General features: G+C 47.0%; 1 protein-coding gene across 1 annotated transcript in view; it reads left to right on the forward strand.

Annotated features, from left to right (window-relative positions):
- Nucleotides 1-12,853, forward strand: part of SRGAP3 (SLIT-ROBO Rho GTPase activating protein 3) — a 224,737-nt gene that overhangs the window by 160,611 nt on the left and 51,273 nt on the right. The window contains exons 6-9 of the mRNA XM_006083900.3: nucleotides 1,236-1,364; nucleotides 2,921-3,142; nucleotides 5,985-6,086; nucleotides 8,233-8,430. Of these exons, the coding sequence (XP_006083962.1) occupies nucleotides 1,236-1,364; nucleotides 2,921-3,142; nucleotides 5,985-6,086; nucleotides 8,233-8,430 (651 nt within the window). The remainder of the gene's footprint in view (nucleotides 1-1,235; nucleotides 1,365-2,920; nucleotides 3,143-5,984; nucleotides 6,087-8,232; nucleotides 8,431-12,853) is intronic.

Raw genomic sequence — 12,853 nt, forward strand, 5'->3', positions numbered from 1 at the left:
TTGCCAGGGGTTGGAGGGAGGGAAGGATGAAAAGGCAGAACACAGCAGGTTTTTAGGGCAGGGAAACGAATCTGTGTGCTACTATAATGGTGTCCAAACCCATAGAATACAGACACCAAGAGTGAAGCCCAGGGCAAACTGTGGACTCTGGGTGATAATTAGTGAATGTGCTGTTCTGGTGGGGGTTGTTGATAATGGATGAGGTTGTGTGTGTGTGTGGGGGGCAGAGGCATATGGAAAGTCTCTGCACCGATCTTCTTAATTTTGCTATAGACTAAAACTGCTATAAAATAATGTCTTAAAAATGGAATAAAGATTAAATAAACGAAAAAAATTGAAAAGGGCAAAATGATAGAGGATGAAGGGAGGGACAGTGGAGATGCTGGCAACATTTTAGACAAGGCTGCCGTCAGAGTCTGAGCTGACCATTTTGTCAATCCCACAAAATGTTCAACATAGACCTTGGGTAAGGACCTGAAGGACATGAAGGACCAGATCACACGGAGACTTGGAAGCATGGCCTGCCAGGCAGGGAGAACAATTAGTCTGAAGGCCTAGAGGCAGGAATGAAGTTGGCCTCTGAAAGGATGGGCAGAGAAAGCTGGCGATGAGGGAGAGCCTAGAGGAAGAGGGGCTTGGGACATCACGGGGCCATCGCAGTACTTTGGTCAGCCATTGGGGGCTGGTGAATAGGCCTCAGGAGGTCTTATTAACAAGCTCTGGTGGAGGCCAGTAACAGGCAGCTGCTTATTGAATAGTGCTGTCATTGGCTATATGTGGGCAATGGAAGGTGAGCTTTTTGAGTACAGAGCCCAAATCTTACTCAGCTGGCATATGGAGTAAGGTATTCCAGAGGGGTACAGTGCATTTAATCACCGGAGTGACCATTAAGAAAACCCCAGCCCTGGCTTCTGTGGATCAGTGGTTAGGGCACCACTGTGCACCCAAGGGTCACGGGTTCGATTCCCAGACAAGGATACATACCTGGGTTGCAGGTCCGATCCCTGGCCTGGTCAGAGCATGTGCAGGAGGCAGCTAGTTGATGTGTCTCTCTCACATTGATGTTTCTTTCTCTCCTCCCCTCCCTCCCTCCTTACCACTCTCTCTAAAAATCAATGTGTTTTTTTTAATATCATTCATTGAAGATTAACAAAACAACAACAACAACAACAAAAAACCCCTAAATCCCTGCCATTAGTGGCTCAGCTCTCACACCTACTCTTTTCTTCTTCCAGAGGCAGGCAAAGTATTCTGAGAACAAGCTGAAGTGCACGAAGGCCCGGAATGACTACTTGCTGAATCTGGCTGCCACCAACGCAGCTATAAGCAAATACTACATCCACGATGTCTCCGACCTGATCGATGTGAGCACCTGGCGTCTGGGACTGGAAGGGCCCCACACCGGGCTGGTGCAGATCATCAGCTGAAGGAGGGGCTGGCCCCTGTCCTTCGCTGACGGTCCAGGGTGGAGGGGAAGGGCAGTGAGCGTGTGGGGTCTGGGAAATGAGTTTCCACTTCTGTGGGTGGGAGTGGGCCTGTTGCAGCCCCTACAGAGTTGGGTCGGGCAGTCATATTCAGCGTGCACTTACCAAGTACACTCTACTAGCCCAGGCCCTTGGCTGGGTTTGGGGATACGGGAGTGGTTGTCTACAGCCCTAGGGATTTCCCTGTGTGGTACAGACATGTTCAGCACCCCCAGGTCTAGTCTGCCAGACATATACCACACATGAAAGAAAATAGAATTACAGTTGATCCTTGAACAATGTGGAGGTTAGGAGTGCCAATCTCCCCCTTTAGTGGAAAGTCCATTACATAACTTTTAACTCTCAAAACTTAACTACTTGGGAGACTTGGGATTGCAATTTGGGCAACAGCAGAACTTCTCTCAGCTTCCCAAATTCACCACATTCTTTCTCATCTCTAGGCCGTCTCTCAGTATCTACAGATGCTCAAGTCCCTTATATAAAATGGTGTAGAACAGTGCATATAGTTGATCCCAACATTGGATCAAAAATACTGTCTTCAATCCACGATTGGTGTAATGTGAGGATGTGAAAGCTGGGATATGGAGGGCTGACTGCATATTTAGTGAAAAAACTCCAAGCCTGCACAGTTCAAACCTGAGTTGTTTGAGGGCCCACTATGCACAGGTCAGCTTTCTTGGGGATGTTATCAGTGGAGTAATCAGGCCATTTAAGCAAAAGGAGAATGGAACACTGATTTCCATACCAGCTGCGTAGGATAGGCTGGAAGGACAGCCATGCTTGGAGAAAGACTGTTGTGAGTGGCGTCATCAGGGAGAGCCTCTCTCGCCTGTGTTGGAACTGGGGCTGCTTCTCATGTTTATTGAGCAGCTACTAGTTCTGGGTCTTGAGGTGCTACAGTAGACAAAAGCCAGTGGCTCAGCCCTCATGGAGCTGACCCTGTATAACCCTGACACGTTAACAAGCAATCGCCATGCCACGGGGCAGGTGTCACAATGAGGGAGCTGGAGAGAGATGTGGACCCCGAGAGGAGGGACATCAGATGTAAACTCTGAGTGGGGAGAACATCAGGGAAGACTTCCTGGAGGAAGTAACCTCTAAACTGAAACCTGAAGGAAGGATATTTAAGCAGGAGGAGAGAGGAAGAGTATGCCAGGCAGAGGGAATGCATGTGTGAGAAGGACTGGAGATGAGAAAGAATGTGGTGAATTTGGGAAGCTGAGAGAAGTTCTGCTGTTGCCCAAATTGCAATCCTAAGTCTCCCTGAAGGGTTTAATGTGATTTGTGTGGTAGGGTTACAAAATGCACAAGGGCCCCCAGGATGAAAGATTTTGACTATGGAATGAAAGGTCATCATGATGGGACAGGAAATACTTGTGGTCCCACCTTCACTCACGGCCCTCACTTCACCCTTCTGTTGTGTGCCTGTCTCCAAGTGCTGTGATTTGGGCTTTCATGCCAGCCTGGCCCGCACCTTCCGGACCTACCTCTCAGCCGAGTACAACCTGGAGACCTCTCGCCACGAGGGGCTGGATGTTATTGAGAATGCGGTGGACAACCTGGATTCCAGAAGTGACAAGCACACGGTCATGGACATGTACAACCAGGTCTTCTGTCCTCCACTCAAGTTTGAGTTCCAGCCGCACATGGGGGATGAGGTAGGTTCCTCCCAGGAGCCCATGCTTGAGACTGCTTCCATCTGTTCCCCCACGTGCTCCCAGTACATTGGTGGGAGGGGACCATCAGCCCCCATTCCACATGCAGCATGTTTATCTCAGAGGCCTGGGGTCAAGTTCTTGGTTCAAGGGCTTTCCCAGCTAAGGAGTTTACCACTAATACCTTAACCTTACTGGCTCAAGTTCCCCACCCGCAGAATTGCAGGACCTTAGTGCTCCTTAAAATCCCTCCCAGTTACTGTAGAATATCTCACGTTCCTCCCTTGGATCACTGGAGTCTGGGCCTCATCACAGCCACTCTGGCTAATGTCCTCTGCCTGCCCTCCAATACAGGAGGCACACCACCAACTGAGTTTTCTTCAGTGCTTGTGCTGCTCGGATTCTTGCTATATTCTGGGGTGGGAGGGAGGGTAAGGCACTGGTCACTGGCCCCAAAGAAGCCCTCTGGTTACCCAAGTTTCACAAAATCCTTTATGCAAACAGTTCCCCCCTCTGGGGCTCAGGCCTTAGTCTTGGAACTGAGAATAGCCACAAGACATTGTATCTGTCTCCCCATCTCCATTATCTCTACCCCAGGGATATGTGCACAGAACTTTGTCCTAGTGGCCCCTGTCCCTCCACCAAGACATATCCACCCGTGCACATGGGAGTTTGGAGGACCCAGACCAATAGTGCACAAGACCCTGCCAGCCTCTGGATCCTGTGAGAGCTCAGCTGGGCCATCCACTGAACTTGCTTGGTGGGAAGGGACAAGGAAGCTCCTTAGCAGAGAGCATTTGCTGGACCCTCCAGGTGGCTCTATCCACTTTCTTCATTTGCAAAGGAGAGTCCTGTGTAGGGTTTCCTGCAACACCTGCCCCATCCCTCATGTCCAACCCTTTTATCTGGGCCTTAAAAATTCTGACCTCGTGGTTACTACTAATGACTGGAAAGTTTGGGTTGCCTAGTTAGTGGTAAATAACTAATAAATAACAGAGCCCTGCTGTTCCTTGTGATCTCAGCTGAGTCACCCCAGGCAGCCCAGATTGCAGGTGGTGACAGAGCCCTGGATGGAATGGATGTAGGGAGAACAATATTTCTCTCCACATTTTCTTTCCTCCACCTCACCCAATCTACCTCCTGGGGAAGATGGTCCATGAGAGGCGATCACCTCACAGTTGCCTCTCTGAAGCATCTTCCTGCTGGGGAATAGGAGCACCTGGCTCATTGTTCCCCATTCATCATTCTTTCCATTGGCATCTCTTAGGTCAGTGGTCGGCAAACCGTGGCTTGCGAGCCACATGCGGCTCTTCGGCCCCTTGAGTGTGGCTCTTCCACAAAATACCACATGTGGGCGCGCACGTACAGTGTGATTGAAACTTCATGGCCCATGCGCAGAAGTCGGTATTTTGTGGAAGAGCCACACTCAAGGGGCCAAAGAGCCGCATGTGGCTCTCGAGCCGCAGTTTGCCAAGCCGAAGTTTGCCGACCACTGTCTTAGGTGATTGCTTTCTTTCCATAACTTCCTGCCTGGAAATTAACTAACTCGTCTCACTTTATGAGATTTGCCAGAGCTCTTAGTAAACCCTCAAGAGGGCACAGTGTAGAAGACCATAACTGAGAGGCCACACTTTGCAATTAGAGAGGGTGGCCCCTGGTTCCCATCAGGCGTTATCAAATATAAGCTGTGTTACCTTTGGCAGGTCATTTAAGCTCTCCAAGCCTGTTTCCTCAACATCTGATAGGGATATTAGTGACTAGTGACCCGGTGCATGGATTCGTGCACATTGAAAGGACATTAATTAGAAGAAATATTTTAATATCGCTATTTACCCTTTCTCTATAATAGAAGTGTCGACCAAATTCATGATTGACAATGACAGATTGAAACACGCATGCAATTGGCACCAGCAAGAGCTTTATATGTATCGCACATGCGCGAGTCAACTTAGCCTTTTATAGATATAGAGTAAACTTGCTTAATTAGACTTGCTTTCTGATGTAGCCAAACTTTTTCCAGCCCAGTGAAGCACCCCAACTTCTCATTCAGGTAATTGTCAGCAACACAGCAGGAAATATCAACACAAAGCAAATTATTATTGTAGATCATGCAGGGAGAACAAAGGGTAAAATATTTAACTGCAGCAGTGTTTGACTATATCCTGCACAATAAGAAAACCTGAAGTCATTTTCAAGGTCCACCATCTCTTACTTCTTTTCAGTCGGGTCAAGTTTCTAAGCTTTCTAAATCTCCATTTTCCGGCTAATGAAAAGAAAATAGGATTTCACTGAGTCTCCTATCTACCTACTCCAGGACTTCTGTGAGAATCAAATGAGATGAGGTTTCATAGACATTTGGTTAAAGTGTGAAATGTTTGCACCTGGCTATAAAGCAAGTCGTGTTCCTGGGCTGAAGAAACTGCAAGGAGGCTAGTTGTCTCTAGGGAGAGGAAGCCGAGTGTTGCTACGTGACATCATTACCTGGCGCCCACAGTGACCATTTCCAGGCTGGGCTGGGCTGTGGGCTGCATTTTGTGCCATGGGGTCTTGGCAGTGTCGGCAGCAATTTGGTGGGCTGTTGCTCTGGGGTGGTGAGGGGCCTGTGTCCCACTTGGGGGAAGCCGAGTGTTGCTTTGGCGGCACCAGGTCAATTTGTAAATGGCCAGTGCATGTCATGACTGCGTTGAGCATTGCCTCCTGGTGGTCAGTGCACGTCATAGTAACTGGTTGGATGGTCGGACACTTAGCATATTAGCCTTTTATATATATAGATAGCTCCTGCCCTAACTCCACACAGATGATGAGGACACTGGGTGACTGCTGGTGGGGGCTGTTATTCCTACAGGTGTGCCAGGTCAGTGCACAGCAGCCCGTCCAGACAGAATTACTCATGCGGTACCACCAGCTGCAGTCCAGACTGGCCACTCTCAAGATAGAGAATGAGGAGGTAAGTGAGCCCCTCTGCCCTATAAGGGATTTCCTTACAAAGGCCTAACTTGTCCTGGGGATTCCACATTCGCCAAAGAACACATAATAAATTAGGGTTCATCTGTAAGATAGACTTTTACACAACCATTAAAATCATGCACACCAAGAATCTTTCAGGGGGAATGCTCATGAGATGCTGAGTTAAAGAAACACAAAGAAAAAGTAAAATTTTATGTTCAGTATTATCATAACTCAGGTAGACTAGAGTATGTGCATATGTATTTGTGTGTATTCACAGGCATAGAAAAAAGGAAATACTTCCAAATGTTAATAGTGGTTATGTCTGGGTTGTGGATTATAGGTGATTTCTGTGTTGTTGTTGTTTTTGTGCTTTTCTCTATTTTCTGTAATGTTATTTATGTTATTTTTATCATAAGAAATAATAATAGGTATTTTAATTTTTACAATTAAATGAACAACCCCAGGCACATTAAATGTGTCATGGATTCTGAGCCCCAAGGAACTTCTATCTTACCACGATCAGCATATCTCCCATGCAGCTGGTGGCACAGGATTACCACTGGGAGGGTACAAATGGAAAGCCCAGCTGTGGTGGTTCCATTCTGATGTGGACTGATGAGGCTAGGTGGGAAAAATTCTATTCCAGCCTGGATGCCTTCATGCGGGGAGGATGTCAACCAACTGGTGGACACCAGGATGTGGGGAGAAGCGCATTCACAGCAGACAATGGGAGCCAGGGTCCTGTTTTCACATCTCAAGAGGGCTGTCCTGGCAGAGAGGGCGGTTCACTCTGTCTTCATAAAGGACAGAAGTAGGATGAACATGAATGTGAGACAGATTGTCACTCAGGATGATGACAAATCAAAGCAGTCCCTGGGGGGAAGTTTTGTGGAGACAAATTATATATTTGTTTTTCAAACCTGAGAAGAGAGAGGAGATGAACAGAGTGTTTTCTTTATTTACTCCTGCCTACATCTTTCCCCGAAGCATTTAAAAGTGTTTACATGGAACAGTGTATGGATAATAATGTTAATGGATTTAAATTGGAAATTAGGGCCACAGAAAGAATGAAGCGAGTGTTCCTCTGTAGAGGCTGTTCATGATCATGGAATTCTCGATTTGGAACCTGAGCTTCTGTCAGGCTATATTAGAAAGAACTGAGTTGTTAATGTATTCATTCAACAAGTTTTTATTGAACGAATACTTATTCAAGTATTTCTTAAGCATATATTATGTGCTAAACATTGTGCTAAAATGCAGAGTAAAGTGAGTGAACAAGACAACATAGTGCCTCCTCTCATGGAGTTTATATTCCACTGAGAAAAGAGAGATAGTAATAAAAATACAAAAGAAAACAAAGTAATAAATAATGAGTATGCAGATTATTAGACATAGATAGGCACTAAGTTAAAAATTGTAGTCAGGAAGCCTGATGTCACCAGGAGGTGACATTTAAGTTGAGACCTGAGTGACTTCTCCTGGAAATGTTTTTGGAATTACGCTCCATCAAATTATAGGGTTTGCTGTTTAAGCTCAAATCAGTGACGAGGTATTGTGAGGTGAGGGCTCGTGGGCCCTGCATGTGTAGCCTTCCAGGGGTCCCACTCAATCCCAAGGCAGAAATCAGGATCCTGGAGAAATGACTAGACTGTGGTGTCTCGGCATCTCTCTTCCTCAAGGTTCTCTCTTCTGTGAGGGTTTTGATAGGACTCAGGTGGCAGATAGCTGGAGAGTTCATTCATGGAGGATGGCTGGTCACCTTACCCAATCTCTGTCCCCACCCTGAAGAGAACCAAGAGTGTTTATAGTGTTGTCCTTCTTCCCATATAGTTTGGGGCTTATAACCAGGTAAAGAGAAACAAACCAAGAAACCTGAGTTCCTTTTTCGTCACAATATTCTCCAAGGCTCTCTCTGGCTGAAGCAATCTAATAAAATGACTTTAGATTGGTCAACCTGGATGCTCACCCCAGCCAGCTAACTGGCCTTACTTTGCACATCAATATAGTAATGGGAATGATCATCTTTGTCCTGCCTGCCTCCTAGAGGCTTTGTGTGGAAGAAATAAAGGAATGGTTAGGAAAAGGACTTTGAGGTGTCAAATGCATCCTGAGGCTGACGGTTTTCTGTCGACATGCTTCCCCAGGTGAGAAAAACCCTGGATGCCACCATGCAGACCTTACAGGACATGCTGACCGTGGAGGACTTTGATGTCTCTGACGCCTTCCAACACAGTCGGTCCACAGAGTCCGTAAAGTCGGCTGCCTCTGAGACCTACATGAGCAAGATCAACATTGCCAAAAGGAGAGCCAACCAGCAGGAGACAGAAATGTTTTATTTTACAGTAAGTGGACCCCGAACCCGCCGTCTGCTTACCCGCTGGCACTGACTTCTGAAGAGCAGCCCAAGCTAGTGGGAGCCAGTGAAACCACGTGGGTCAGTTAGACCGACAGTCCTTCCAACATGCTTCCCAAATTAAGTTGCCTGGCGTGGCTTTGTGAAATGCAGAAAGTGAATCACCAGTGATAGTATCGGCATTGATCTTGAATTGATGGTTATTGCAATGTTCCTGTTCTAGGAAAAAAACAAACTGTGTTCACTAGGGTGAGAGGAAAATGGTATGGAGCCAAGTGCAAGCTCCAAGTAACAACCCTGAAGTTTAGTGGATGGTTGTCGTGTTGCGTTGTCTTAAATTGGGGTGCAGGCTTTGAAAACAATGCCCTGCGTGATCCATGCAAATTGCTGGTGAGTTGCCAGGCCTTCATGTAAAATTCCAGATGGCGAACGTTCCACTTGGCCAGGGACAGAAGGAACACAGATAAGGGCCATCAAGGCTGTAGTTCAACCTGTGATTAGTGAACATAGAATTTGGGGTTTTAAGGGACCTTAAATCCTCCATCTGACGCTTTATCCCATTCAACCATACCTCTTCAAAAAGTCATCCAGCTCTGCTTGAACAGCCCCAAGTTGAAAAGCTCCCTCCTTCCCCTAGCAGCCCTTTTGTTTGGCCTGTGGCTGGCTATAGATATTATAATGTTTTCCTTTATCTCTGTTCGCTTCAAAAATCTGCCTCACTGGGATTTCTGGTCATTGATCTTGATTCTGTTCTCTGGGGTTATCCAGAGAGCGGCTAATTCTACAGGACAGTCTTTGGTGTGGTCGCAGGGAGTTGGGTTTTCATTTCCAGGTTAGACATATCTGGTTCTTTCAGTCCTGCCTCATAAGCTTTCCCTTTGAGATGCCTCAGTATCCTAGTGACTCTCTCCTGGACATGTTCCATTTGTCGAAGCCTCTTCCAAAATGTGGTCTGACCGGCACAGGCTAGAGCTAAACTCTCACCTCCTTCCACAGTAGGTGCTATGCTCCTTTTCATGTGTCCTAAGATCATATTCCTTTTTTTAAATAAAGCTAAGTTAATACCAATTAAATCTCTATTCCCTATGCACCAACATTAAACCAGGTTGCCCTCCTCCTGAAGGATGAGTAGGTGATGTCTTGGGTAGGTCTTATGTTTATCACATCAGTTAGAGATCTTCTTCATGGATTCAGTGCATGGCTCTAGACCAGCCGTGGGCATCCGGGATCCGGCCCGTTTGAAATGAATAAAACTAAAAAAAAAAAAGACCGTACCCTTTTATGTAATGACGTTTACTTTGAATTTATATTAGTTCACACAAACACTCCATCCATGCTTTTGTTCCGGCCCTCCGGTCCAGTTTAAGAACCCATTGTGGCCCTCGAGTCAAAAAGTTTGCCCACCCCTGCTCTAGACTGACAAGATCCTGATCCAGTTGTTCACCATATATGCTGTCTCTTCAGACCTTGTGTGGTCTTCAGACTCAGTGAGTGTTGCTTCCAAACCTTAATGTTTGTCAATAAAAAAAATAATGGATATGTCAGGGGCAAGGCCAAAGACAGAGTCGTTCAAAACAGGCCATTAGGCTAATATTGACCCCCCCCACCCCCCATTCAGCATCTTTAGATTGTGGTCATTTAACCAGTCATAAACCAACCCAATTCTAGCATTCACCTGTGACAGGCCTTGTCAGATCCCTTGTCAAAAACCCATCTCCCCAACCAACACTCTTCAACTTTGTTGTTCTCAAAAAAGAAGTCATAGCTAGTCTTAGTGAATCAGCCAATGCCAGTCTTTGAGGTTCACCACTTCCACTGGAGACCACCTATGTTTGCAGAGAAAATTTATGGGATACAAAGATAAGTGAGGAAAGGATATGAGTATTAATTCACTTGGGCAGCAGAAGCGAAGCAATTTGGGTGGCAGACGCAGAAAAGGGGGTCAGCCTGCTTGAAATTAAAAGATAGAATTCACCAACGTCCATGATTAAGGGTCATCAATGTTATATTTTAATGTTAGTGTTCAATTTATCATCCTGGTTGGCTAGTAGACCTCATGACTTGATGTTGTGACATTATTTGGGGTATTATTAAGGGTGTAATATTCCTTTTAATGCAGACATAAGTACAATTTGATGGCACTCTTTCCTTCATGGGTCACATGTGAAACCTGGGTGAAGGTTGGAAGAAGTGGGCAGAGTCCACAGGCCCCAGAACCCCAGGGTGTAAGTGACGAACCCACTAAGGCTTGAGTTATGTGTTTGGGATTAGAGCAGTGATGGCGAACCTATGACACGCGTGTCAGAGGTGACACGCAAACTCATTTTTTAAAAAATATATTTTATTGATTTTTTACAGAGAGGAAGGGAGAGAGATAGAGAGTTAGAAACATCGATGAGAGAGAAACATCAAATCAGCTGCCTCCTGCACATCTCCTACTGGGGATGTGCCCGCAACCCAGGTACATGCCCTTGACCGGAATCGAACCCGGGACCTTTCAGTCCGCAGGCCGACGCTCTATCCACTGAGCCAAACCAGTTTCGGCGCGAACTCATTTTTTTTGGTTGATTTTTCTTTGTTAAATGGCATTTAAATATATAAAGTAAATATCAAAAATATAAGTCTTTGTTTTACTATGGTTGCAAATACCAAAAAATTTCTATATGTGACACAGCACCAGAGTTAAGTTAGGGTTTTTCAAAATGCTGACACGCCGAGCTCAAAAGGTTCGCCGTCACTGGATTAGAGCTTCAACTAACAGGGGCAGTGAGGCATAGTAGAGAAAACACCTACTTATACCTCAGCTGTGCATTTTATGGTGAATTCTTAAACACGGGATAGAATTAGGGGGCATTGCCAACAGAAGCATTCAGAGAGAGCCTCTAGGTGAGCAGTTATTAAACTGAAGTGTGCACGTGAATCATATGGGAAGCTGTTCAAAACCTAGGTTCCCACACTACCACCTTTCCCGAGGTGGGGCCCTGGAAAGAGGAACATTTCTGGGCCTCTGTGGTGTTCTCCTTGGTGTAAAATGAGGGGTTAGACTCTCAGTATTCCCGAGCAGGAATCTGCATTTTGACCCTCTCTCCAGCCGGTGGGAAGCCATGGTCCTTACGCCACACTTGGAGATAACTGTGAGTCTACTCTCATTTTACCCTGAGGGGGCCATGGAGCCAGAAATCCTATATAATAAGAGAGAAATATGCATATTAGGCCAGGACATCATGACCAGCTCAGAACACGCTCCCAGCCCCAGCAGACACACACCACACACCAGGGCTGGGGGCAGGCTCCGAGCAGCCGCTGCGTGGCTCAGAGCCCGCCCCAGCCCTGAGGCCGTTCCCACTGAGGGTTCATGGGCAGGCATGCCGCACCGCCTGCCCTCAGAACAAGGCCCCCAGCGGATCCGAGGACCCGCCCAGAGGGGCGTGCTCTGAGCTGCCGCAGCCAGACTGTGGGAGCGGACCTAAGCTGTCAGTAGGACATCCCCTGAGGGCTCCCAGACTGTGAGAGGAAGCAGGCTGGGCTGAGGGACATCCACCCAGTGCATGAATTTCGTGCACCGGGCCTCTAGTATTCAATAATCTGCCCAAGGTCACACACTGACTGGCCACGGCTCTGAGCTCCAGTCTCCTCCTGGGTAGAATGGAAATTACAATGCTCCGCCCATTTGCCATCCAAGATTGTGGTGAGGACTGAATGGATGTATTTGACACTGTCGAGTGCTCTATAGATACAAGGGGGAATGACTCCGAAGGACCAAGGGACAAGTCCTAGGAGCTAAAAAGGACATGGCCAAGGTGAGGGGACACCACAACCTTCTACCAGCCCAGTCGGTGCAGAAACCCACCAAGGTGGGGACAGCGTGAGGTGACCCCAATCTTACCTATGCACATGTCAGTCCCTACCCCATAGCCTTGCCCCTACAACTGTTCACAGGAAGATGGTGGTGTTCCAGAAGCTCCTTTACAGGTCACATGGGGGCATCCTGAGCCTCCACAGCTCATTTCTCTGCTCCTCTGCACCCCTTTCTGACCTTCTAGCTAGGGCAATGGAATGGATTTTTTTGTGAGAAACCAGCTGGCAGATTCTGGGCAATCACAGGCATACTTGTACGTTCATACTCAAGGCTTTTGCAATTGCCATTCTATCTGCTTAGAACGCTCCTTCCCCGATGTACCTACATGGCCCTTTCCTCACCTCCTTCAGGCCTTGACTCACATGTCAGCTTTGCAGCCAGGTCTGCCCCAAGTTCCAATCCTCCATTCCTGCCTTATTTTCATTGATAGCTTTCTTCACCATCTGACCAATTGTGTGTTTTACTTACTTTTTTGGTTAGCTTATTGTTTCTCTCCTCACCCTGCTGTGCCAACTTCATCAAGTCAGGGATTTAGCTCAATCTCTCAGCACCT

The sequence above is a fragment of the Myotis lucifugus genome, unplaced genomic scaffold (assembly GCF_000147115.1).
Source record: "Myotis lucifugus unplaced genomic scaffold, Myoluc2.0 scaffold_8, whole genome shotgun sequence".
Lineage (NCBI taxonomy): Eukaryota > Metazoa > Chordata > Mammalia > Chiroptera > Vespertilionidae > Myotis > Myotis lucifugus.